This window comes from Lipophrys pholis, assembly GCF_963383615.2.
Source record: "Lipophrys pholis genome assembly, chromosome: 17".
Classification (NCBI taxonomy): Eukaryota; Metazoa; Chordata; class Actinopteri; order Blenniiformes; family Blenniidae; genus Lipophrys; species Lipophrys pholis.
Genome location: NC_137643.1, coordinates 24,283,157 through 24,306,512, shown reverse-complemented (window position 1 = coordinate 24,306,512; position 23,356 = coordinate 24,283,157). Strand labels below are relative to the sequence as shown.

General features: G+C 46.1%; 1 protein-coding gene across 1 annotated transcript in view; it reads right to left on the bottom strand.

The window, feature by feature from the left end:
• Positions 1-373: 373 nt before the first annotated feature.
• The window catches only part of gnrhr1 (gonadotropin releasing hormone receptor 1), a gene marked incomplete at both ends in the record, with an annotated part of 28,870 nt that continues 5,887 nt past the window's right edge, over positions 374-23,356 (bottom strand). The window contains 5 exons of the mRNA XM_080485682.1: positions 374-786; positions 5,485-5,686; positions 10,748-11,261; positions 11,457-11,464; positions 12,223-12,297. Of these exons, the coding sequence (XP_080341808.1) occupies positions 374-786; positions 5,485-5,686; positions 10,748-11,261; positions 11,457-11,464; positions 12,223-12,297 (1,212 nt within the window). The remainder of the gene's footprint in view (positions 787-5,484; positions 5,687-10,747; positions 11,262-11,456; positions 11,465-12,222; positions 12,298-23,356) is intronic.

The window sequence follows — 23,356 nt, the reverse complement described above, 5'->3', positions numbered from 1 at the left end:
TTGATGTTGTTGTCATTAATCCACTTTGCTCTCTGAGTTAAGTGAGTTAATTCCAGTGTTTCCTACTGGTCCCATGTCCCTGGAGCACTGATCCTTTCTGCCGTAAAGCAGACGGTCACTCCTCCATGACCTGTGTCAATAGTTCCTCTGGAGCCAGTGGAAAAACCAAACCAGGAGAACTCAACAGGACGAGGATGAGAAGGGTCACCTGCCTGAGCCACAGGAAACAGCCTGGGTATTAGCTGGAGAACATTTTGAAGTGATGGTGGGTGTGATCGTTCACACCTGGTCATCATCAGGAACTCGGTGTGTGTAGATTCCATGAGTGAGCAATGCCATCGCAGCAAGTTGCCCTTCACAGAACGTTTTCCCATCAGGGGTTCCTGCTCTGTGGGTTTGAGCTCAGATCAGACTCCATCTCTTCAGCAGCTCCAGCACATCTCCCAGACAGACGATCCACCGAGCGAGGGGAGGTGCCGTTCGCCCTACGGCGCCAGCAGCAGGCCGCCACGTCAGCAAGGTCCGCGCGAAAAGACGGTGTGTAAAATCCGTAGATGACTGGGTCGCAGCATGTGTTCAGGTTACCAAAGACAAACAGTATGTGGTGCACGTACTCCGGTATGCTCTGGATGATGTCTGGTTGGAACCAGTACCAGATCCCCAGCAGATAATATGGAGTCCAGCAGATGACGAAGGAGCTCACGATCACTATGGTCATTTTGAGCGTCTTCATTCGAGCTTTAGGAATCATGTCGGTTCCACTGCGTCGAAGGCCAGGTTCCCCATCTACACAAACAGACACAAGCATTTCAGAACCAGTAATCATCACCCTCAACTCATGTGTGATCAGCTGTTTTAGGATTGGGCACTTTTGTCAATTAAATAACAATGGACTTGTTGAACCTAAGTTAAAAATTATGATTCTTTACTTTGATTTATTTACATTGATATTCCACAAATCCAGCTCAGTGCAGGGACGACGTTAGACTGTTCTAGGCAAAGTTTTCACTTGTTAAAAGATGATGTGCTTGATAAGCAAGAAAGAACCTGAGAGGAAAATACAAGAGCTGAGGAGTTTTTATGATTACTTAACCAGAGGTTCCATTTACAACCGTCCTGTGTCTGATTGTGTATTCTCCCTTTCAAACTGGACTGCACAGAAAACCTCTGGGAGAACACCAGCACTGCTCCTGCAGGCTGTTTGCTCCCCTGTCTTTTCTTATTAACCCTTTTTAATCTTTTCAATTGCTCTCAATCTGATTTCTCTGAGCTTTGTCTCCTCCTGAGTTTTCACTTGGGATTTTCTTGACTGACGACATGCTGGCTTCATGATTGGTTCAGGGTCACTGGCCTCAATTACAACTGGAGCAATTAACATTAAAGTTACTCCGCCAGGAAACTGTCCTTCCATAAAGGAGTGATTCTGCTCAGAGAATAAAACAAAACCAGACCATCTCCTCTCATTTCCTTCAGACGGTTAAATCCTTAACCTGCCGTTGGCTGACCAACTGTTAAATACGCGGTTTAAAACATGGTTAGTCATCTCATTAGCTAACGTCGCCATCAAAGCTAACTGTGAGGTTAACGTCACTGGTTAGCTTGACGCCGCTCCGCCCAAGGCTCCGCCCAAGGCTCCGCCCACTTTCAGGTCTCCGTTCTTCCACATTATGTCTTAAGCCTTACCGGTTAGTGAAAATGACATAGTGGTGGAGGCAGCCAGTGTTTTTATCTGCTCTATTAAACTACCATAAACCATGACAAACTACGCTGCTGCCAGGATGTTAAAGTGGAAGATGAGTTGGATGATCAGAGGCTTCATGGTGCCTCTTCTTTTTTAATTTGACCAGAGAGAACCATCTAGAGAGAACCATCTAGAGAGAACCATCTAGAGAGAACCATCTAGAGAGAACCATCCAGAGAGAACCATCTAGAAAGTGGACTGAGTGGCCAGAGAGGAAAATAATAAGAACGTGGGAACGAGATCATTTAATCTCTGACCGAGAGATTCTTTACTCATGGTCACAGATTAATTGCCTTTAGTAATATTGTAGTGACGGTGGAGCTCCTGCTGTCACACTACGTCAGCTGGTGGAGCTAGAATCTAGAATCAGTTTTTTTCAGGCTTTTCATGGTGACATCATTGTAACTAACTTCACCTCCAGGTCTTGTACGGCGTTCTGACCGCAGGTTGAGGTCTGCATGAGGCAGCAGGGGGCGCTCCGCTATGAGACGCTCCACAGAACTTCTTTATAATGAAGCCAGACTTTTGGTTCCTCAGGAACTACTAAACAAACTACAAACTACTGGAAATGAAAACTTGGAGTTTTTAGAGCTAAAATGAGCCTTTTAATGGCTTCATGTGAAAGAGAACTTTAATCAGAGTGTTTACCTAGGTTACCATGGAAACGGCTGTAGAGCAGCGTTCTATCATTCTACACCTCCATTCCTCCATGTTGAAGCTTTTGAACACGTTCAGAAATAAAGTGAAAGGAGCAGAAAGTCACTATGGAATGTTGGAATGGTGAAAATAAGCCCCAGCCTGATTTACTAATGATAAAGAGGAGAGACATGAGAATGAGATCTTCTCTTTCTGGACCAAGGAGAGTTTAACACGTCTGTATTTCACATGCTTTAGTTAGAAAACACCAAGATCTAATGAGCTCCGTGGAAACGAGGCTTTTAAAGCTCCAGAGCAGCAAATATGACGGGATGGAGGCGAAATTGGTGAAAAATATAATACGAGGAAGGAGATAGTAACTCAGTGTCTCCAGTTATTCATTATTATCTCATTCCCATGCGTTATTATATATATATTTTCCCTATATCCACTCCGGAGCTCCATAGAGGCGGAACTCTTCATTCCAGTAGCGACTCTATCAAAGTTCAGTCCTCGCTCCACCCTGTCCTTCCTTTGTTCAACTGGTATCATGAACACCATGGTGAGAGTTAACCACTGGTAAACAGCTAGTGGAGGTTCACTTTAACGTCATGATAACACCTGGTTAAAGTTAACCCAGTTTGAACAACAAGATAACACCTGGTTAAACTTAACCCAGTTTGAACAACAAGATAACAGTGCTGTTAAAGTTACCGGTCGGTTAAAAGTATTTAACGTCTGGTTAAACGATGTCCAGTTTAAAACAACTGGGACCAGAAGTTTCCAGACAAACCATAAAACTGTTGATGTTTCCTGACTGACGCCATCTTGGGAAACCTGCCCCAAGGGATTGTGGGATATCGAAGATGGCGGCAGCTCCAGCCAGAACATCAACATTTGAAAAACCTCCAGACTTTGTCAAAGAAAGAGTCTTGAATCCTGGAGAAAGTCTGGATGTAGTGAGACTGAAAGTTTTTCCACAGAGAATCCAGATGTGCAGAGATCCAGTGGACAAACGGGATCTTGTGACACGAAGCCTCGGGAACCTTCAGGAGTTTCTGTGACGCTGAGACGTCAACAAACCGGGGATGTCCCGCCAAAATAAAATGCTGGAAATACCAGTTAGTCTGAGTGTGAAGAGGAATATCCTTCAGGAAGGTTTTTAAAAGAAAAACTGGCTCCTACATTTTTGTCATGTGGATTCTGGTAGAAGAACTTTAAGTAGGGACGTCCCCATCACACTTTTTTGCCCCCGATACCGATCTAATTTTTCAGAATTGAGTATCGGCCAATTCCGATACTTTCCCGATCCGATACTTACATTGCTATTGCAAAGTTACTCAATAGTCTATTTTTGGAGCAACTAAGACATCTGAAGCTAGAAGCACTATTGGCAGAAGCTTTGTTAACCTAGAAATTATTGTAAAACTCACTTATTGAATCAAAATTCTTCTCTTTCTCTTTAGTTGTTGTTGTAAACTGAGGGAACATCCACACGACGAAAAAACTATCTTTGTCCTCCCTGGCCTTCTCGCAAAAAACCTCCGTCCACACCTCAGTATGAACACGGCTCAACACGAGGCTTCAGGGCATGTAGTACACATGCCAGGCCTTTAGGGGCGCTGTGACTCACCAAACACAATAAAATAGCAGAAGAAGACAGACCACATAGAAATTTAGAAGTAGACTTCTGCACATAAACACATAAACCTCTATATATAACTCTAGTTTTATAGGTCTATGGCCCCGCTCCGCCTGCTTCTAGCTTCTGCAGCTCCACCCGAGCTTCTAGTCCCTGATTGTTCTGGTTATTAGGGACGTTGCGGACCGTGTTTTATTTTTGTTTTGTTTTTTTTAGATCGGCGGGGTGACCGGCTGGATTTGCCGATCCCCGATCACTCACAAATCACTAATATCGGCCCCGATCCGATATCTACCGATCTGATCGGGACATCCCTAGTTTTAAGTATTGAATTTATACAACAAGGATCCGGTTAGAGACTCCACTGTTTGTTGTGCTACAAATGAAGCCAGTCCAGTTGAAAATGGTCAGGAAACACCTGACCTGATAAAAAATAACGCAAAGAAGAAATCAGTGCGCTTGAAAAAAAAAAGATTTCAAATTGCTGCAAAGCAACTGCAGTAATGTACTTCAGATTTTAAATAGAAAGCAAATTCAAATAGATAAATAACTTTCCCAGAATTCTTATTGGCCGCATAATTTTATCAACTCTTCGTCAATGTTGTAAGAGCTTAGAACATTGGTTTTGTACTCAAAAAGACAAGTTACATCACCAAGAGGTGTGTCAGGTCAAATATATCGTAATGTCCTCATTTGCCAAAATATTTCTGATCAAAATGAATTTCACCAAAAAGTAGTGAATGGTAACGAGAAACCAGATTTCTACTCAACGAGTCTGTGATCAAGATGAAGACTTTTGCTCTGGTTGATTTAGTGACTGATCAGTTTGACTGAGCGTGTCATGTAGTACAGAATAGCACAATACGGTATATTACTATATAGTAGTACAGGATACTATGGTAAAGTACAGTACATGGTGTTCTACATTACAGTATGGTACACAGCATTATTGTACGCTATAGTATGGTATACAATAGTAGGGTGCATTGTGGTATAGTATGGTACAGTACAGTACAGTAGGAGGAGGAGGAGGAGGAAGAGGAATACTGTCTGCTCAGTATTGATACTGCAGCACGAGCAGGAAGACGATCAGACGGAGTGAAAGTGGATGAATTAGTGAGTAAAGAGCAGAAGCTTCTGTTCTTCCTCCTCCAGAAAACAAGTGAATGGATTTTTAGTGATTCACTAATGGAGATCAGCTGCTGGTCGTGACTTCATCTCAACTTACTGACGGGACTGAGGAGAATCTGTTCTCCTTTTCAGTTCAGGATGAAAACATCCTCCTCTCCTCTCCTCCAAACTCCTTCAAATTACTAGAAGTGTGTGTGTGTGTGTGTGTGTGTGTGTGTGTGTGTGTGTGTGTGTGTGTGTGTGTGTGTGTGTGTGTGTGTGTGTGTGTGTGTGTGTGTGTGTGTGTGTGTGTGTGTGTGTGTGTGTGTGTGTGTTCTCTCCATGTTTGCTCCACCTTTGCTTTTGTGCATCTGTCCATTGATCTTGGTGAGGATGCGGGTGTAGCAGGAAGTCATGACAAGCAGGGGGAAGACATACAGCGTCACAAAGTGAAACATGTTGTACGCCGTCTCCTGCCAGCGGAACCGGAAACTTCCATGAGTCACACACTGAGTGAAGTCCACTCCTTCAGCTTTAATGGTCCGAAAGATGAACAGCTGAGGATGGAGAGAGCGGAAACACACGAGCAATGAAGGATTCATGCAGCCACAGTCAAACACACACTGTGGTTTGTGTTTACGTCACAAATGAGGCGTTTGTGACGTAATAACACAAACTACACAGAGAAAGAAACAGGTTGACTTCATGATGTGCTTTCAAGGTTCTCTCAAAACATCATTTTAAAAATGTGGAACACAACGTGTGGAAATCTAAAACGTAGCTTTGGAAGTTAACGTGCTTAGAAAATTGATTTGGTGATACAATTTTCTTAGTTACACATTGGTGTCAGGAATCGCAGGCGGACCAGACAGACTCACCAGGCAGTACAATAGTCGAAATCAAGAAATAAAAGTCAAAATCCCCAAAAAACCACTGGGGAGCCAGGACCGGGACCAGAACTGACCCAGACAACAGAGAACGGGAGGCTTAAATACACTGGGAAGGGGAGAACACGGGTGGAACTCAACGACGGGTGAACACACAGGGCATTGGCTAACTGGGGACATGAGGTGAGACACACAGGGACAGACACAGACCTGACAGGATGTTCACAAGCTTCAAAATATTAAAGTGACATGAACACAACAAACCGTGTAAGGGTTCGTATTATCACGTTTGTTTACTCATTTCTGATCAGAGGTGATGTCAGTCTGATAGTCACACGTTCTAGAACGTTCTAGAACGTTCTGTAACGTTTTATGACGTTCTGTAACATTTTGTAAAATTCTGTAGCATTCTGTAACGTTCTGATCATTTGCATTCTGCTACAATGTGAGGACCGGAATGTTTGTGGATTCAGTGTCAACCTGTTCTGGTGAGTTGGACATTGCGAGAACTTCAGGAACGTTCTGCATCACAAGAACACAGATTGGAATCCATGATGACAGATTGTCAATACAATTCCATATCCTCTATCTGTGTGTGTGTGTGTGTGTGTGTGTGTGTGTGTGTGTGTGTGTGTGTGTGTGTGTGTGTGTGTGTGTGTGTGTGTGTGTGTGTGTGTGTGTGTGTGTGTGAGTGTGTGTGCGCACAGCTATAGACACCACTAAACACATCTCTAAACACACCTCTAAACACACACCTCTAAACACACAACTCTAAACACACCTCTAAACACACACCTCTAAACACACAACTCTAAACACACCTCTAAACACACACCTCTAAACACACACCTTTAAACACACCTCTAAACACACATCTCTAAACACACCTCTAAACACACACCTCTAAACACACACCTTTAAACACACCTCTAAACACACAACTCTAAACACACAACTTTAAACACACCTCTAAACACACACCTTTAAACACACCTCTAAACACACAACTCTAAACACACAACTTTAAACACACCTCTAAACACACACCTTTATACACACCTCTAAACACACACCTTTAAACACACCTCTAAACACACCTCTAAACACACACCTCTAAACACACAACTTTAAACACACCTCTAAACACACACCTTTATACACACCTCTAAACACACACCTCTAAACACACACCTTTAAACACACCTCTAAACACACCTCTAAACACACACCTCTAAACACACCTCTAAACACACACCTCTAAACACACACCTTTAAACACACCTCTAAACACACACCTTTAAACACACCTCTAAACACACAACTCTAAACACACCTCTAAACACACACCTCTAAACACACAACTCTAAACACACCTCTAAACACACATCTCTAAACACACCTCTAAACACACACCTCTAAACACACACCTTTAAACACACCTCTAAACACACACCTTTAAACACACCTCTAAACACACACCTCTAAACACACAACTCTAAACACACCTCTAAACACACACCTTTAAACCCACCTCTAAACACACCTCTAAACACACACCTTTAAACACACCTCTAAACACACAACTCTAAACACACACCTCTAAACACACACCTCTAAACACACACCTTTAAACACACCTCTAAACACACCTCTAAACACACACCTTTAAACACACCTCTAAACACACACCTCTAAACACACACCTCTAAACACACCTCTAAACACACCTCTAAACACACACCTTTAAACACACCTCTAAACACACACCTCTAAACACACACCTCTAAACACACACCTCTAAACACACACCTTTAAACACACCTCTAAACACACCTCTAAACACACACCTTTAAACACACCTCTAAACACACACCTTTAAACACACCTCTAAACACACACCTCTAAACACACACCTTTAAACACACCTCTAAACACACCTCTAAACACACACCTTTAAACACACCTCTAAACACACACCTTTAAACACACCTCTAAACACACACCTCTAAACACACACCTCTAAACACACCTCTAAACACACAACTCTAAAGACACACCTCTAAACACACCTCTAAACACACAACTCTACATACACACCTCTAAACACACCTATAAACACACAACTCTAAACACACAACTCTAAATACACACCACTAAACACACATCTCTAAACACACCTCTAAACACACAACTCTAAACACACACCTCTAAACACACACCTCTAAACACACACCTTTAAACACACCTCTAAACACACACCTTTAAACACACCTCTAAACACACAACTCTAAACACACACCTCTAAACACACCACTAAACACACACCTCTAAACACACCTCTAAACACACAACTCTAAACACACCTCTAAACACACAACTCTAAACACACCTCTAAACACACCACTAAACACACACCTCTAAACACACCTCTAAACACACAACTCCAAACACACAACTCTAAATACACACCACTAAACACACATCTCTAAACACACCTCTAAACACACCTCTAAACACACAACTCCAAACACACAACTCTAAACACACAACTCTAAATACACACCTCTAAACACACCTCTAAACACACAACTCCAAACACACACCACTAAACACACCTCTACACACACCTCTAAACACACACCTCTAAACACACCTCTAAACACACACCTCTAAACACACCTCTAAACACACACCTCTAAACACACCTCTAAACACACACCTCTAAACACACACCTCTAAACACACAACTCTAAATAGTAGGGAAGGGAATTTAAAACCTTTTTTGTTGAGAACCGGTTCCCAATGATTCGATTAAATTGAATCGTTTGCTAATTTTGCGAAGGATTCCTGGTTCGATTCCAGTGGGTGCGAATGACATCATCACACACGCTGCATAACTTACGCGAAGTACGCAACGTGCCTGATGATGTCATACACCAGTCCAGTCAGCAGAAAACATGGCGTCCAAGCGGCACAAACACCTGAAAGTTTTGTTACATTTGCTGAGAAAAGATGAAAACAGGTCAACTTGCAAAAAGTGATCCAGCAGTGTGTGTGTGTGTGTGTGTGTGTGTGTGTGTGTGTGTGTGTGTGTGTGTGTGTGTGTGTGTGTGTGTGTGTGTGTGTGTGTGTGTGTGTGTGTGTGTGTGTGTGTATTGTTATGTGATTCTATGGAGTGATAAAACAGTGCAGGGACTTACAATACTCTGGTAGGGCTTGTCCACCAAAAGAACCAGGTTCTAGTTCAGGTTCAGGTTCTAGTTCAGTTCTTAATGAGCAGCTCCAAAGAAGTGATTATGTTTCCATTGTCATGGAGCCAGTGAGAGCCTGGAACCCCGGAGTGGCCATAGAGAAAATAATAATAATAATAATAATAATAATAATAATAATAATAACCTGAATGAGTTTGGGTCTTATTTTTCACCATTCCAACATTCCATAGTGACTTTCTGCTCCTTTCACTTTATTTCTGGACGTGTCTGAATCAAAAGCTTCAACATGGAGGAATGGAGGTGTAGAATGATAGAACTGCTCTACAGCCGTTTCCATGGTAACCTAGGTAAACACTCTGATTAAAGTTCTCTTTCACATGAAGCCATTAAAAGGCTCATTTTATGTCTAAAAACTCCAAGTTTTCATTTCCAGTAGTTTGTAGTTTGTTTAGTAGTTCCTGAGGAACCAGAAGTCTGGCTTCATTATAAAGAAGTTCTGTGGAGCGTCTCATAGCGGAGCGCCCCCTGCTGCCTCATGCAGACCTCAGCCTGCGGTCAGAACGCCGTACAAGACCTGGAGGTGAAGTTAGTTACAATGATGTCACCATGAAAAGCCTGAAAAAAACTGATTCTTGATTCTAGATCCACCAGCTGACGTAGTGTGACAGCAGGAGCTCTGCAGCTCAACACTTCAATTAGAGCCACGGCTCCTCCATCGCCTTGAAATGATCTCCTTCCATAGTATCATTAACTTGAGGGAACATCTTATTATCTCCTTCCCATGTTATTATTATTTTTTCTCTATAACCTCTCCGGGGCTCCATGTTCACTGTAGATTTCAGAGAGCTGGTTCAGAGTCTCTTCCTCCTCGTAGGTAGTGATAACTCCAGAGATAACTCCGCCCCCTGCTGATGACGGGTCTGGCCCCGCTCTGGATCCACTCTGGCTTCACTCTGGCTCCACTCTGGCTAAGCAACGATGTGGGACCAGCTTAGCACCAGTTTAGCCCCTGATTGGCCGGAGCTTTGGTGGTGGAAAGACAAAGAACTGGTGCTAAATCTGGTTCTGGACCAGAACTAGAACCTGGTTCTTTCTGGAGGACCAGACCCCAGTGTAGAACACAGGATCGTATCTGTGATATTATCTGTATATGAAGAGTTGTGTGCATGTGGTGAACACAAATACACCGCTCTCAACACACACTCCTAAACATCTGGAATTGTGATATCATTTATCCAACCACACATTTTTATTACTGGATTTAAATGATAAAATAACCTTCAGTTCAACCACAGTTATGGTCAATTTAAAATCTGACACAAGCAGGAAAAGAGCCTTAACAATTTTTCTCCTCCTCCTCCTCCTCCTCCTCTTTCTTCTCCTCCTCTTCCTCCTCATCATCATCACAGATGAAAGTGTAGAGAGCAGTGTGGGATCATTCAGAACCCAATAGACGTTCATTCATGACAGAAGACGTCGGTCATGACGAGCTGAGTGAGGAAGTGAAGATGGACGGTACCTGAGGAGACGCCAACAGCAGACTCATGATCCAGGCCACTAGCAGCATGCGTCTGTTCCTCAGCCCGGCGTCCAGGGAGTCCAGAGGATGGAGGATGGCCCGGTAGCGATCCAGGCTGACCACCACCAGGATGAAGGCTGCTGAGTGCATGGCGAAGAGCTTGAGGAAGCACAACAGCTTACAGAGGACATCTCCAGCGTACCACTGCACCGTGATGTTCCACACGGCGTCCAGAGGCATCACCACGAAGGTCATCATCAGATCTGCCCACGCCAAGTTGGCAATGAGCGGCCGCAGGTGGGCCGCCAGTCGATAGCCCCGCCCCCAGCGCACACTGATCAACACCGACAGGTTACTGATGGCAGCGAAGACGAACAACACCAGAGTGGCAGCAACCCGGCAACGAGCCGCCACGGTGAAGGCCGGAGCCTCCCAGGATGGAGGGATTGAGGAGTTGACACTGGGCGACATGGAGACCGGAGAGGAAGACCACACTGAGAGGTTTCCATCCATCCTGGAACACATGGAGGAGACAGGGAACAGCAACGTGAAAGAGCAACAGGGAACAGCAATGTGAAAAGAGTAATAGAGAACAGCAACATGAAAGAGTAATAGAGAACAGCAACGTGAAAGAGCAACAGGGAACAGCAACCTGAAAGAGCAACAAGAAACAGCAACGTGAAAGACCAACAAGGAACAGCAATCTGACAGAGCAATCTGAAAGAGCAACAGGGAACAGCAACGTGAAAGAGCAACAAGGAACAGCAACGTGAAAGAGCAACAAGATAATGAAACATGAAGGAGCAACACGGAACAGCAACATGAAGGAGCAACACGGAACAGCAACATGAAAGAGCAACAGGGAACAGCAACGTGAAAGAGCAACAGGGTACAGCAACGTGAAAGAGCAACAGGGAACGGCATTGTGAAAGAGCAACAAGGAACAGCAACATGAAAGAGCAACAGGGAACAGCAACGTGAAAGAGCAACACGGAACAGCAACATGAAAGAGCAACTGGGAACAGCAACATGAAAGAGCAACAGGGAACAGCAACGTGAAAGAGCAACAAGGAACAGCAACGTGAAAGGGCAACAAGGAACAGCAACGTGAAAGAGCAACAAGATAATGAAACATGAAGGAGCAACACGGAACAGCAACATGAAAGAGCATCAGGGAACAGCATCGTGAAAACAGCAACAAAGAAAAGCAACATGATAGAGCAACGTAAAAGTTCAACAAAGAACAGCAACGTGACGGAGCAACAAGGAACAGCAACAAGGATGCTCTTGGTGCCTGGTTGCTCTGAAGCTACCGTAAAGACATTACATCCCTGCCTACATTTTACCGTATTCCCTGTGATAGGAAGGCGCCACTCAGTTGGTTCTGGGTGTACTTTGCCTTACTGTACCATACTGCACCCCCCCCCCCCCCCCCCCCCCCCCCCACACACACACACACACACACACATCCATACTTTGAGCTCCTGGAGGATTCCTCTCTGATGCCTCAGGAGCTCCAAGGCGTCCAGCTTCAGAGGAACACGAAGCTCCTGCAGAGGACAAGTCCGGCTCCAGAGACGTCCAGACGTCTGAAAAGTTTCCCATCGGTCCTTCTTTCAGGATCCATGTTTGAAGAAATGTTTTCCCATCCTTGAGGTTCCAGCCGAGCTCCTCCAGCGTCTCCAGAGCAGCTTTACTAACGTGGCAGGATGGAGCTCAGTGAGGTCCTCCTCTAACGGGGGCCAACATGAGGGATGTGGCCCAGAACTGGTCCAACTTGTACTGCAGCTTCAAACCCCCACATCATGGATTGTATTTAAATAAAAACATCTTCTACTTCAAACTAATCACAGTTTTACTGCAGTGGATTGTAGTTTTGTTCAAAATGGAAGAATGAGAATGTTTTGTGACGAATCACTCGTCTGAAGAATAAACATCCTCAGTGTTTGTGGGTGATTATTACATCATCTTGTCCTCAGAGCACCTCCACCTCCTCCTCCTGTTCCTCCTGCTGCTCCTCCTTTTCCTCTTCCTTCTCTTCCTCCTCCCCCTTCTCCTCCTTCTGTTCCTCCTCCTTTTGCTCCTGTTGCTTCTGCTACTCCTCCTCTTCTTCCTCCTCCTCCTCCTGCTGTTTTTCCTGTTGCTCCTCCTCTTGTTCCTCCTCCTGCTCCTCCTTTTCTTCCTCCTCCTTCTCCTCCTCCTCCTCCTCTCATTCTGTACTCTTGTCTGATCTTTCTTCAGATTGACGACACCGTTCCAACCATCATTGGAGATGAGATGAGCTACATGTAGTAAGTGTTATATCACACACACACACACACACACACACACACACACACACACACACACACACACACACACACACACACACACACACACACACACACACACACACACACACACACACACACACACACACACACACACACACACACACACACACGTTCTTCACTCCAGTTTCCATCAGTAACTACTGCAGGTCACAGATTTCACGGAAAGGCTGAAATGTGTTCAGAGGACTCAGGTTCAAATCCCACGGTTCACCTTGAGCCTGACCTTTGACCTCCAGCAGTGCTGCAGCGTTGCAGCAGGTCTGTGCTCCCAGTGTGAGCAGGACAGGGTCAATACAGAGAGATTACTGCCCCCTGGAGGCCAGTACCAGAGGCCTTCTTTCTCTGTGGATGTGATAAACTGCTGTGACAGATTTCTGAGCAAATCAGAAGAGAAGAATCATCTTTAACGACATTAAAACTGGAGGCTGACTCAGAGAGAGACATCAGTGACGCTCTGGAGAAGCTCTAAGGCGCCCCCTGCTGGTCCTACATCGCATGTGCATATTCAACAAATAATCCATTCTGCTGCTCTCAGCACGTTACTGATTGTAATCTGATACTGTGCAGAGATTAAAACACATTCCTGAAAACATCCAATGTGGAAGACTCTCTCTCTCTCTCTCTCTCTCTCTCTCTCTCTCTCTCTCTCTCTCTCTCACTCTCTCTCTCTCTCTCCCTCTCTCTCTCTCTTCTCTATCACTTCTGCAGAAGGAGAGGAGAGGAGGAAAAGAGGGGGGAAAGAGGAGAGGAGAATGGGAGAACAGGAGGAGAAGAGGGGGAAAGGAGGAGAGGAGGAGAGGAGGAGAGGAGGAGAGGAGGAGAGGAGGAGAGGAGGAGAGGAGGAGAGGCGCGCCCCCAACCTGACAAACCGCTCAGGAAGGCTGTAAAAACCCGCAGTAACAACCTTTACATGATAAACGCACTGACAGCATTCCTCACCTGAGAGCCCCTGAAGTGATGTGGAGCACCGAACAGAACCGAGCCGAGCCGAGCCGAACCGAGCAGGACGTCACCTGTGTCTTATCCTCAACCTCCGACACGCAGCTTCAGCGGACCGCAGACCCCCTGTGGTCCAGCCTGCAGACCCTCTTCTCTCTTCTCTCAGCCTGCAGGTTGGTTGCGGCTCGTGACGTGTTTCCACCTCTGTGACGTGGCCAGCAGGGAAATTTCCATATGTCCTTTACACAAAGTTGAATGAAAGATCCTGTCAGTCCAATAATGAGAAATCTCTTGTTTTCTGTCTACTGTTAGGTCTACCTTCAACACAGCCATCATCATCATCATCATCATCATCCATTCATCCTACCTGCTGAGTGGATTAATCCTCATAGCGACTTGCTGGAAACACCACGTCACTAGTGGCTGCTGGCCAATAGAGGGCGCTCGGGTCCCGCCCCATTCCACAAACAGAGCAAGAAAATAAATAGATAAATAAACTGTAATAATATCCAATATGTTTATACCAACAATCAAACAATAAGCTATGTGTATATAATGTATATATATTTATTAATGACTGAAAATCCAAGCACTTATAAAAACACCCAGTTTATTCTGCAAATCTTGTTGAGCCACAATCCTAATCCATGGTGGGGCAGGATTTAATTTCAGGTCTAGTGACTCCACTGAATTTCAAAGTAAAGTGTGTGCACAACCTATTAGCCACAACATTATAACCACCATATCAGTGTTGATTCCGTAAAAATGTTGAGCCTTGGAAATAGCTCATTTAAAAAAAAAAAAAAAAGAAAAAAGATTCTATTAAAAAAAATATATCAATGATGGGATTCAAACCAGGTCATGATGTTTCTAAGACGCAGCTCAGCCACTCGACCACCAGTACAGCTCCAAATTAATGAGATTCTTCAGAAGTATTCCTCACTGCGTCACACAGTTTACAACTACTTACTTTAACTTTCTCTGCTAAAGTAAGAGTTTCAAACTCGTCCTTGTAAATAAACGACATAATTAATTTGATTAATTTCTTAACTGTTTGTTAGCTTTAGCTGCTAACAAGCTGGTATTTGTTCGACTCGCTCCAGTTCTGTGAAGCGCCGCCTCTATCAGCACCAGCCAATCAGCTCTGAGCATCTAATTGACGTTGTTAGTGGGCGGGGCTTCATGTTTCAAGCCCCACAAGGAATCAAATTACCTGATCTAAATGAACAGAGCCTGAGCATGAACACTTTACTACATACAATACACACTGCATGGTGAAGGAGGGGCGAGCTACACTAATGCAATACACACTGCATGGTGAGAGAGGGGCGAGCTACACTAATGTAATACACACTGCATGGTGAAGGAGGGGCGAGCTACACTAATGCAATACACACTGCATGGTGAGAGAGGGGCGAGCTACACTAATGCAATACACACTGCATGGTGAGAGAGGGGCGAGCTACACTAATGCAATACACACTGCATGGTGAGAGAGGGGAGAGCTACACTAATGCAATACACACTGCATGGTGAGAGAGGGGCGAGCTACACTAATGCAATACACACTGCATGGTGAGAGAGGGGAGAGCTACACTAATGCAATACACACTGCATGGTGAGAGAGGGGAGAGCTACACTAATGTAATACACACTGCATGGTGAGAGAGGGGCGAGCTACACTAATGTAATACACACTGCATGGTGAGAGAGGGGCGAGCTACACTAATGCAATACACACTGCATGGTGAGAGAGGGGAGAGCTACACTAATGCAATACACACTGCATGGTGAGAGAGGGGCGAGCTACACTAATGCAATACACACTGCATGGTGAGAGAGGGGCGAGCTACACTAATGCAATACACACTGCATGGTGAGAGAGGGGAGAGCTACACTAATGCAATACACACTGCATGGTGAGAGAGGGGCGAGCTACACTAATGCAATACACACTGCATGGTGAGAGAGGGGAGAGCTACACTAATGCAATACACACTGCATGGTGAGAGAGGGGAGAGCTACACTAATGTAATACACACTGCATGGTGAGAGAGGGGCGAGCTACACTAATGTAATACACACTGCACGGTGAGAGAGGGGCGAGCTACACTAATGCACCATCAGTGTAGATCAGGAGGAAACAACCTGAAGCAGCAAGAGGAGACCAGTAACCAGGGAGGACAGTCCTCACAGTAATTATGTACTCTATAAGAGGAAGTTTTATTCAGACACAAGAGAATATTGTAGATAATCTTAAAGAATTAATAACATACTTTGCATGCAGTCCTTTCTGATGACACCAGGTGGCGCTCAGGCCCCCTGCCCCTAATGACCAGTCGCCCCTGGTCCTAAAACTCTTTGAAAGATGGATTGAAGAGTTGGAGAGAATCCACAGCCTCACCATCAGTTGATGTTTTATAGTTTGAGCTCTCAGCTTGACCACAGAAATAATCTGCTTTTCACTCACCTCACTGACTGCTTCACCTTATTTTCTCCTTTCCAGCCACTTTCTGTCTGAACATTGTTTTTCATGATCTTATTTGCCACATTCGGCCCAACGTTAAGACTTCATTCATGTTTTCAATCACCTCAAATGAAATCATCGTCTGTTGTTCTCGAATTATTACCTGTCACATTGGTTTGGCTCATTTCTTGAAACAAATTCCACTCTCAGAACAACATGGACGACCCTCCGCCGGGCACTTCTTCACAACAGATTTCAGATTCTCATTCCTTTCATCAAATTGCAAATGTCGAACACATCTTTTCAAATGATTGATTACAGTTGCCTTCATTCAGCACAATTACCAATTGTATATATCTTGCTGATGTACACTAACTGTTGATTGTCAGTCAGATGGTTTTACTCTCCAAAACATGTCAGTGTTATTTCATTGCGTCGGCCATCACGTGCACAAGAGTTCATTCAATTGTCAAAATTAGTCAGGAACATAATACCGTGTATAACATCACATTACATGATATCAATATCTTCTGCTGATTGATAAAGGGACTCAGGTGAATCTAGAACTTGACTAAAGTTTGTAGTTGTGGGGGACAATGTCGGCTTCCACCGCGGCCTGGTCATCAGGGCTCATCAGGGCTCATCAGGGCTCATCAGGTCTCATCAGGGCTCATCGGGGCTCATCGGGGCTCATCGGGGCTCATCGGGGCTCATCGGGGCCTGGTTCACTGCTCATGCTGCTCCCACCACCTTACTCCACATTTCTCAGTCCAATTGAGGAATTGTTCTCTGCTTGGGGGTGGGGGGTGTATGACCATCGGGCTGAGAACCGGAGGTCCCTTCTTGAAGCAATGGACAATGTCACAGCAGATCAGTGCAGGGGACAGTGTCAGCGTGCATGGAGATTCATCCCCCGTTGCATCGCAGGGGAGAATATCAGGTGTGATGTGGATGAAAATCTGTGACCACGACAGTGAGGAGGATGAGGAGGATGAGGAGGATGAGGAGGATGAGGAGGACGACCGTGACAGTGAGGAGGTTGAGGAGGACGACCCCGGCAGTGAGGAGGATGAGGAGGACGACCCCGACGGTGAGGAGGATGAGGAGGACGACCCCGACAGTGAGGAGGATGAGGAGGACGACCCCGACAGTGAGGAGGATGAGGAGGACGACCACGACAGTGAGGAGGATGAGGAAGACGACCACGACAGTGAGGAGGATGAAGAGGATGAGGAGGACGACCACGACAGTGAGGAGTATGAGGAGGACGACCACGACAGTGAGGAGGATGAGGAGGACGACCCTGACAGTGAGGAGGATGAGGAGGACGACCCCGACAGTGAGGAGTATGAGGAGGATAATCACGACAGTGAGGAGGATGAGGAAGACGACCACGACAGTGAGGAGGATGAGGAGGACGACCCCGACAGTGAGGAGGATGAGGAGGACGACCACGACATTGAGGAGGATGAGGAGGATGAGGAGGACGACCCCAACAGTGAGGAGGATGAGGAGGACGACCACGACAGTGAGGAGGATGAGGAGGACGACCCTGACAGTGAGGAGGATGAGGAGGACGACCCCGACAGTGAGGAGTATGAGGAGGATGAGGAGGACGACCCCGACAGTGAGGAGGATGAGGAGGATGAGGAGGACGACCCCGACAGTGAGGAGGATGAGGAGGACGACCCCAACAGTGAGGAGGATGAGGAGGACGACCCTGACAGTGAGGAGGATGAGGAGGACGAGCCTGACGGTGAGGAGGATGAGGAGGATGACCCCGACATTGAGGAGGAAGAGGAGGACGACCCTGACGGTGAGGAGGATGAGGAGGACGACCCTGACAGTGAGGAGGATGAGGAGGATGAGGAGAATGAGGAGGATGAGGAGGACGACCCTGACAGTGAGGAGGATGAGGAGGACGACCCCGACAGTGAGGAGGATGAGGAGGACGACCACGACAGTGAGGAGGATGAGGAGGATGAGGAGGATGAGGAGGACGACCCCAACAGTGAGGAGGATGAGGAGGACGACCACGACAGTGAGGAGGATGAGGAGGACGACCCTGACAGTGAGGAGGATGAGGAGGACGACCCCGACAGTGAGGAGGATGAGGAGGATGAGGAGGACGACCCCAACAGTGAGGAGGATGAGGAGGACGACCACGACAGTGAGGAGGATGAGGAGGACGACCCTGACAGTGAGGAGGATGAGGAGGACGAGCCTGACGGTGAGGAGGATGAGGAGGATGACCCCGACATTGAGGAGGAAGAGGAGGACGACCCTGACGGTGAGGAGGATGAGGAGGACGACCCTGACAGTGAGGAGGATGAGGAGGACGACCACGACAGTGAGGAGGATGAGGAGGACGACCCCGACAGTGAGGAGGATGAGGAGGATGAGGAGGACGACCATTGAGGAGGAGTTACTGGTGTGAACGATATTCAATATAATTTTCCTTTTTTGTGTTGATGTGTTTACAGTCCAGTATATTTTGCTGTATACGTTTTCTTTTTACTGTGATGTTTGGCAGTTCCTTTATCCTTGGGAATAAAAATACAGGAACTATTTCCATGACAGTGGAGCTCCATCATTTCTTACAGTTTGATACAGTTTGATTTCTGGTAACGAGACAAAAGTTACCAATTCCAGTCTCCGTTCATCGTCAGTGAACGGTCTGGACCAAGTTTGAAATGTGGCAGAGGTGATATCTCCATGGTCCACTGCCATAGTGACAAAACATCTGAACATTTTGACCAGCAGTGCTTACACAATGCCAAAGAGACTTCGCATTTTGGGGCCGCTGACTCTTTCTATGATAAAATGGTTTAGTTTTGACACGAGTTCCCTGCTTTGGGAGCGATACGCCCTTTGGCAGGCGAGCCACGGTGTTGTGCTGAACCATCCAGGCTACTTTGGCACATGCATGTCGAGCTTGGAGAATGTCATTTCTGTTTCAAGAAATGAGCCAAAACAATCGAGAAAAACTGTCTAATATCACATTTGGTCTTTCTCAGTATATTAGTTCATTCATTTTTGTACAGCTTCCATGTTTTATCAGCAGTCTCCGTTCTCGATGTTATGAAGTCTCCATGAAGGTTATTTTTTCTCTTTACATGCATTGTGGTCTCTTTGTTATCCAGTGTGTGGGTTTCCTCCGGTTACTCTGGTTTCCCCCCAAAAACCTGCACTGGGGGTCCTAGAGCAAGACCCCCCCCCCCCCCCCCCCCCAGCTCCCCCTGAGCGCTGCTCTGTGTGGCTGCTACCAAAGGGTCAATCGCTATGAATTTCCCCTCGGGGAGTAATACAGTGCTATAAAATAAATATATTTTATTATATATATATATATTATATAATATTATATATTTTTAATATTATATATTTATATTTTTTCGGCAGGACTGTTCATACTCCAATAAGAAGCTGCCGAACTCGTAGGCCACGCCCCCTCACGATAGGCCACGCCCCTCACAGCAGCCACACGTCTGTGATACGGCATTTAAACTTTTCAACTGCACAGTTTATTTCTGGCCTCCAGTGCTTTCAGAAATAAATTTCTCTGAACTGTTTCAGTAATAAAAGAGAGAGTCGTTGGTCCGGTATTAACTACAGGAGCTGACAGCTGTTCGTGATGCGTTCAGGTGCATCATGTAAAAGCCTGCACTCCGACATTTTAACGAGCTGCGGCGCTCGTACAGTAGTGATATTACAAGTTAAATATGATTAAAATATGATTGATAGTCATGAGCAAACTAGAACACGCATGCGCAGCACAGCAGAGCAGAGCAGCAGTTTCAGCAGAGCAGCTCCTACATAGTTCAGCCAGGACGGTTGGTACAGACCAAACTAATTTATTAGTCCAGAAGGAGCTGGAAGAAGAAATTATGTCATTTTGTTCGGCAGGACCTGAACTGCTGAACTTTCTTCTTGTTCTTATGGAGGACAAAGAGGCCTTTAGCGTGATGTTTATCTGGTCTGTAGACAATGTTGTACTTATATGCTCTCAGTTTCACAGCCCACCTTTGCACTTTCGGTGATCCCATTTGGGGAATAGGTTCTTTTCATTGAACAGATAAATCGGCAGTTTGTGATCTGTGTAAATAGTGAAGTTGCACCCGGACAGATATTTGTATATTTTAGACAACCTTCCTTTACAGCTCCTCCTCCTGTGTCTGACAGTATTGTACTTGTACCTGTACCTGTACCTGTACCTGTACTTGTACTTGTACTTGTACTTGTACTTGTACTTGTACTTGTACTTGTACCTGTACCTGTGACTGTGCCTGTACCTGTGTCTGTGCCTGTGCCTGTGCCTGCACCTGTACCTGTACCTGTACCTGTACCTGTACCTATGTCTGTGACTTTGCCTGTACTTGTATCTGTACCTGTACCTGTACTTGTACTTGTACTTGTACTTGTACTTGTACCTGTACCTGTACCTGTACCTGTACCTGTACTTGTACCTGTACCTGTACCTGTGCCTGTGCCTGTGCCTGTGCCTGAACCTGCACCTGCACCTGTACCTGTACCTGTACCTGTACCTGTACCTGTACCTGTACCTATGTCTGTGACTTTGCCTGTACTTGTACTTGTACTTGTACTTGTACTTGTACTTGTACCTGCACCTGCACCTGCACCTGTACCTGTGTCTGTGTCTGTGCCTGTGTCTGCACCTGTACCTGTACCTATGTCTGTGCCTGTGCCTGTCCCTGTACCTGTACTTCTACCTGTACCTGTACCTGTACCTGTGCCTGTGTCTGCACCTGTACCTGTACCTGTGTCTGTGCCTTTGCCTGTACCTGTGCCTGCGCCTGCGCCTGTGTCTGCACCTGTTCCTGTGCCCATACCTGTGCCAGTGCCTGTACCTGTACCTGTGCCTATGCCTGTGGTTGTATCTGTGTCTGTGTCTGTATCTGTGCCTTTGCCTGTACTTGTACCTGTACCTGTATCTGTACCTGTACTTGTACTTGTACGTGTACCTGTGTCTGTGCCTGTGCCTGTGCCTGTACTTGTACCTGTACCTTTGCCTGTGTCTGCACCTGTGCCTGTACCTGTGTCTGCACCTGTACCTGTGCCTGTACCTCTACCTGTGCCCGCATCTGTGCCTGTGCCTGTGCCTGTACCTGTACCTGTGCCTGTACTTGTACTTTTACTTGTACCTGTACCTGTGCCTTCACCTATACCTGTAGCTGTACCTGTACCTATGTATGTGACTTTGCCTGTACTTGTACCTGTACCTGTACCTGTACTTGTACTTGTACTTGTACTTGCACTTGTACTTGTACTTGTACTTGTACTTGTACTTGTACTTGTACTTGTACTTGTACTTGTACTTGTACCTGTGCCTGTGCCTGTGCCTATGCCTGTGGCTGTATCTGTGTCTGTATCTGTGCCTTTGCCTGTACTTGTACCTGTACCTGTATCTGTACCTGTACTTGTAATTGTACGTGTACCTGTGTCTGTGCCTGTGCCTGTACCTTTACCTGTACCTGTACCTTCGCCTGTGTCTGCACCTGTGCCTGTACCTGTGTCTGCACCTGTACCTGTGCCTGTACCTGTTCCTGTGCCCGCATCTGTGCCTGTGCCTGTGCCTGTGCCTGTGCCTGTGCCTGTGCCTGTACCTGTGCCTGTACCTGTACTTGTACTTGTACTTGTACCTGTTCCTTTGCCTGTGCCTGTGCCTGCACCTGCACCTGTACCTGTGTCTGTGCCTTTGCCTGTACTTGTACCTGTACTTGTACTTATACTTGTACTTGTACCTGTACCTGTACCTGTGTCTGCACCTGTACTTGTGTCTGTACCTGTGCCTGCATCTGTGCCTGTGCCTGTACCTGTACCTTTACCTGTGCCTGTACCTGTGCCAGTGCCTGTACCTGTACCTGTGCCTATGCCTGTGGTTGTATCTGTGTCTGTGTCTGTATCTGTGCCTTTGCCTGTACTTGTACCTGTACCTGTATCTGTACCTGTACTTGTACTTGTACGTGTACCTGTGTCTGTGCCTGTGCCTGTGCCTGTACTTGTACCTGTACCTTTGCCTGTGTCTGCACCTGTGCCTGTACCTGTGTCTGCACCTGTACCTGTGCCTGTACCTCTACCTGTGCCCGCATCTGTGCCTGTGCCTGTGCCTGTACCTGTACCTGTACCTGTGCCTGTACTTGTACTTTTACTTGTACCTGTACCTGTGCCTTCACCTATACCTGTAGCTGTACCTGTACCTATGTATGTGACTTTGCCTGTACTTGTACCTGTACCTGTACCTGTACTTGTACTTGTACTTGTACTTGCACTTGTACTTGTACTTGTACTTGTACTTGTACTTGTACTTGTACTTGTACTTGTACTTGTACTTGTACCTGTGCCTGTGCCTGTGCCTATGCCTGTGGCTGTATCTGTGTCTGTATCTGTGCCTTTGCCTGTACTTGTACCTGTACCTGTATCTGTACCTGTACTTGTAATTGTACGTGTACCTGTGTCTGTGCCTGTGCCTGTACTTTTACCTGTACCTGTACCTTCGCCTGTGTCTGCACCTGTGCCTGTACCTGTGTCTGCACCTCTACCTGTGCCTGTACCTGTTCCTGTGCCCGCATCTGTGCCTGTGCCTGTGCCTGTGCCTGTGCCTGTGCCTGTACCTGTGCCTGTACCTGTACTTGTACTTGTACTTGTACCTGTTCCTTTGCCTGTGCCTGTGCCTGCACCTGCACCTGTACCTGTGTCTGTGCCTTTGCCTGTACTTGTACCTGTACTTGTACTTATACTTGTACTTGTACCTGTACCTGTACCTGTGTCTGCACCTGTACTTGTGTCTGTACCTGTGCCTGCATCTGTGCCTGTGCCTGTACCTGTACCTGTACCTTTACCTGTGCCTGTACC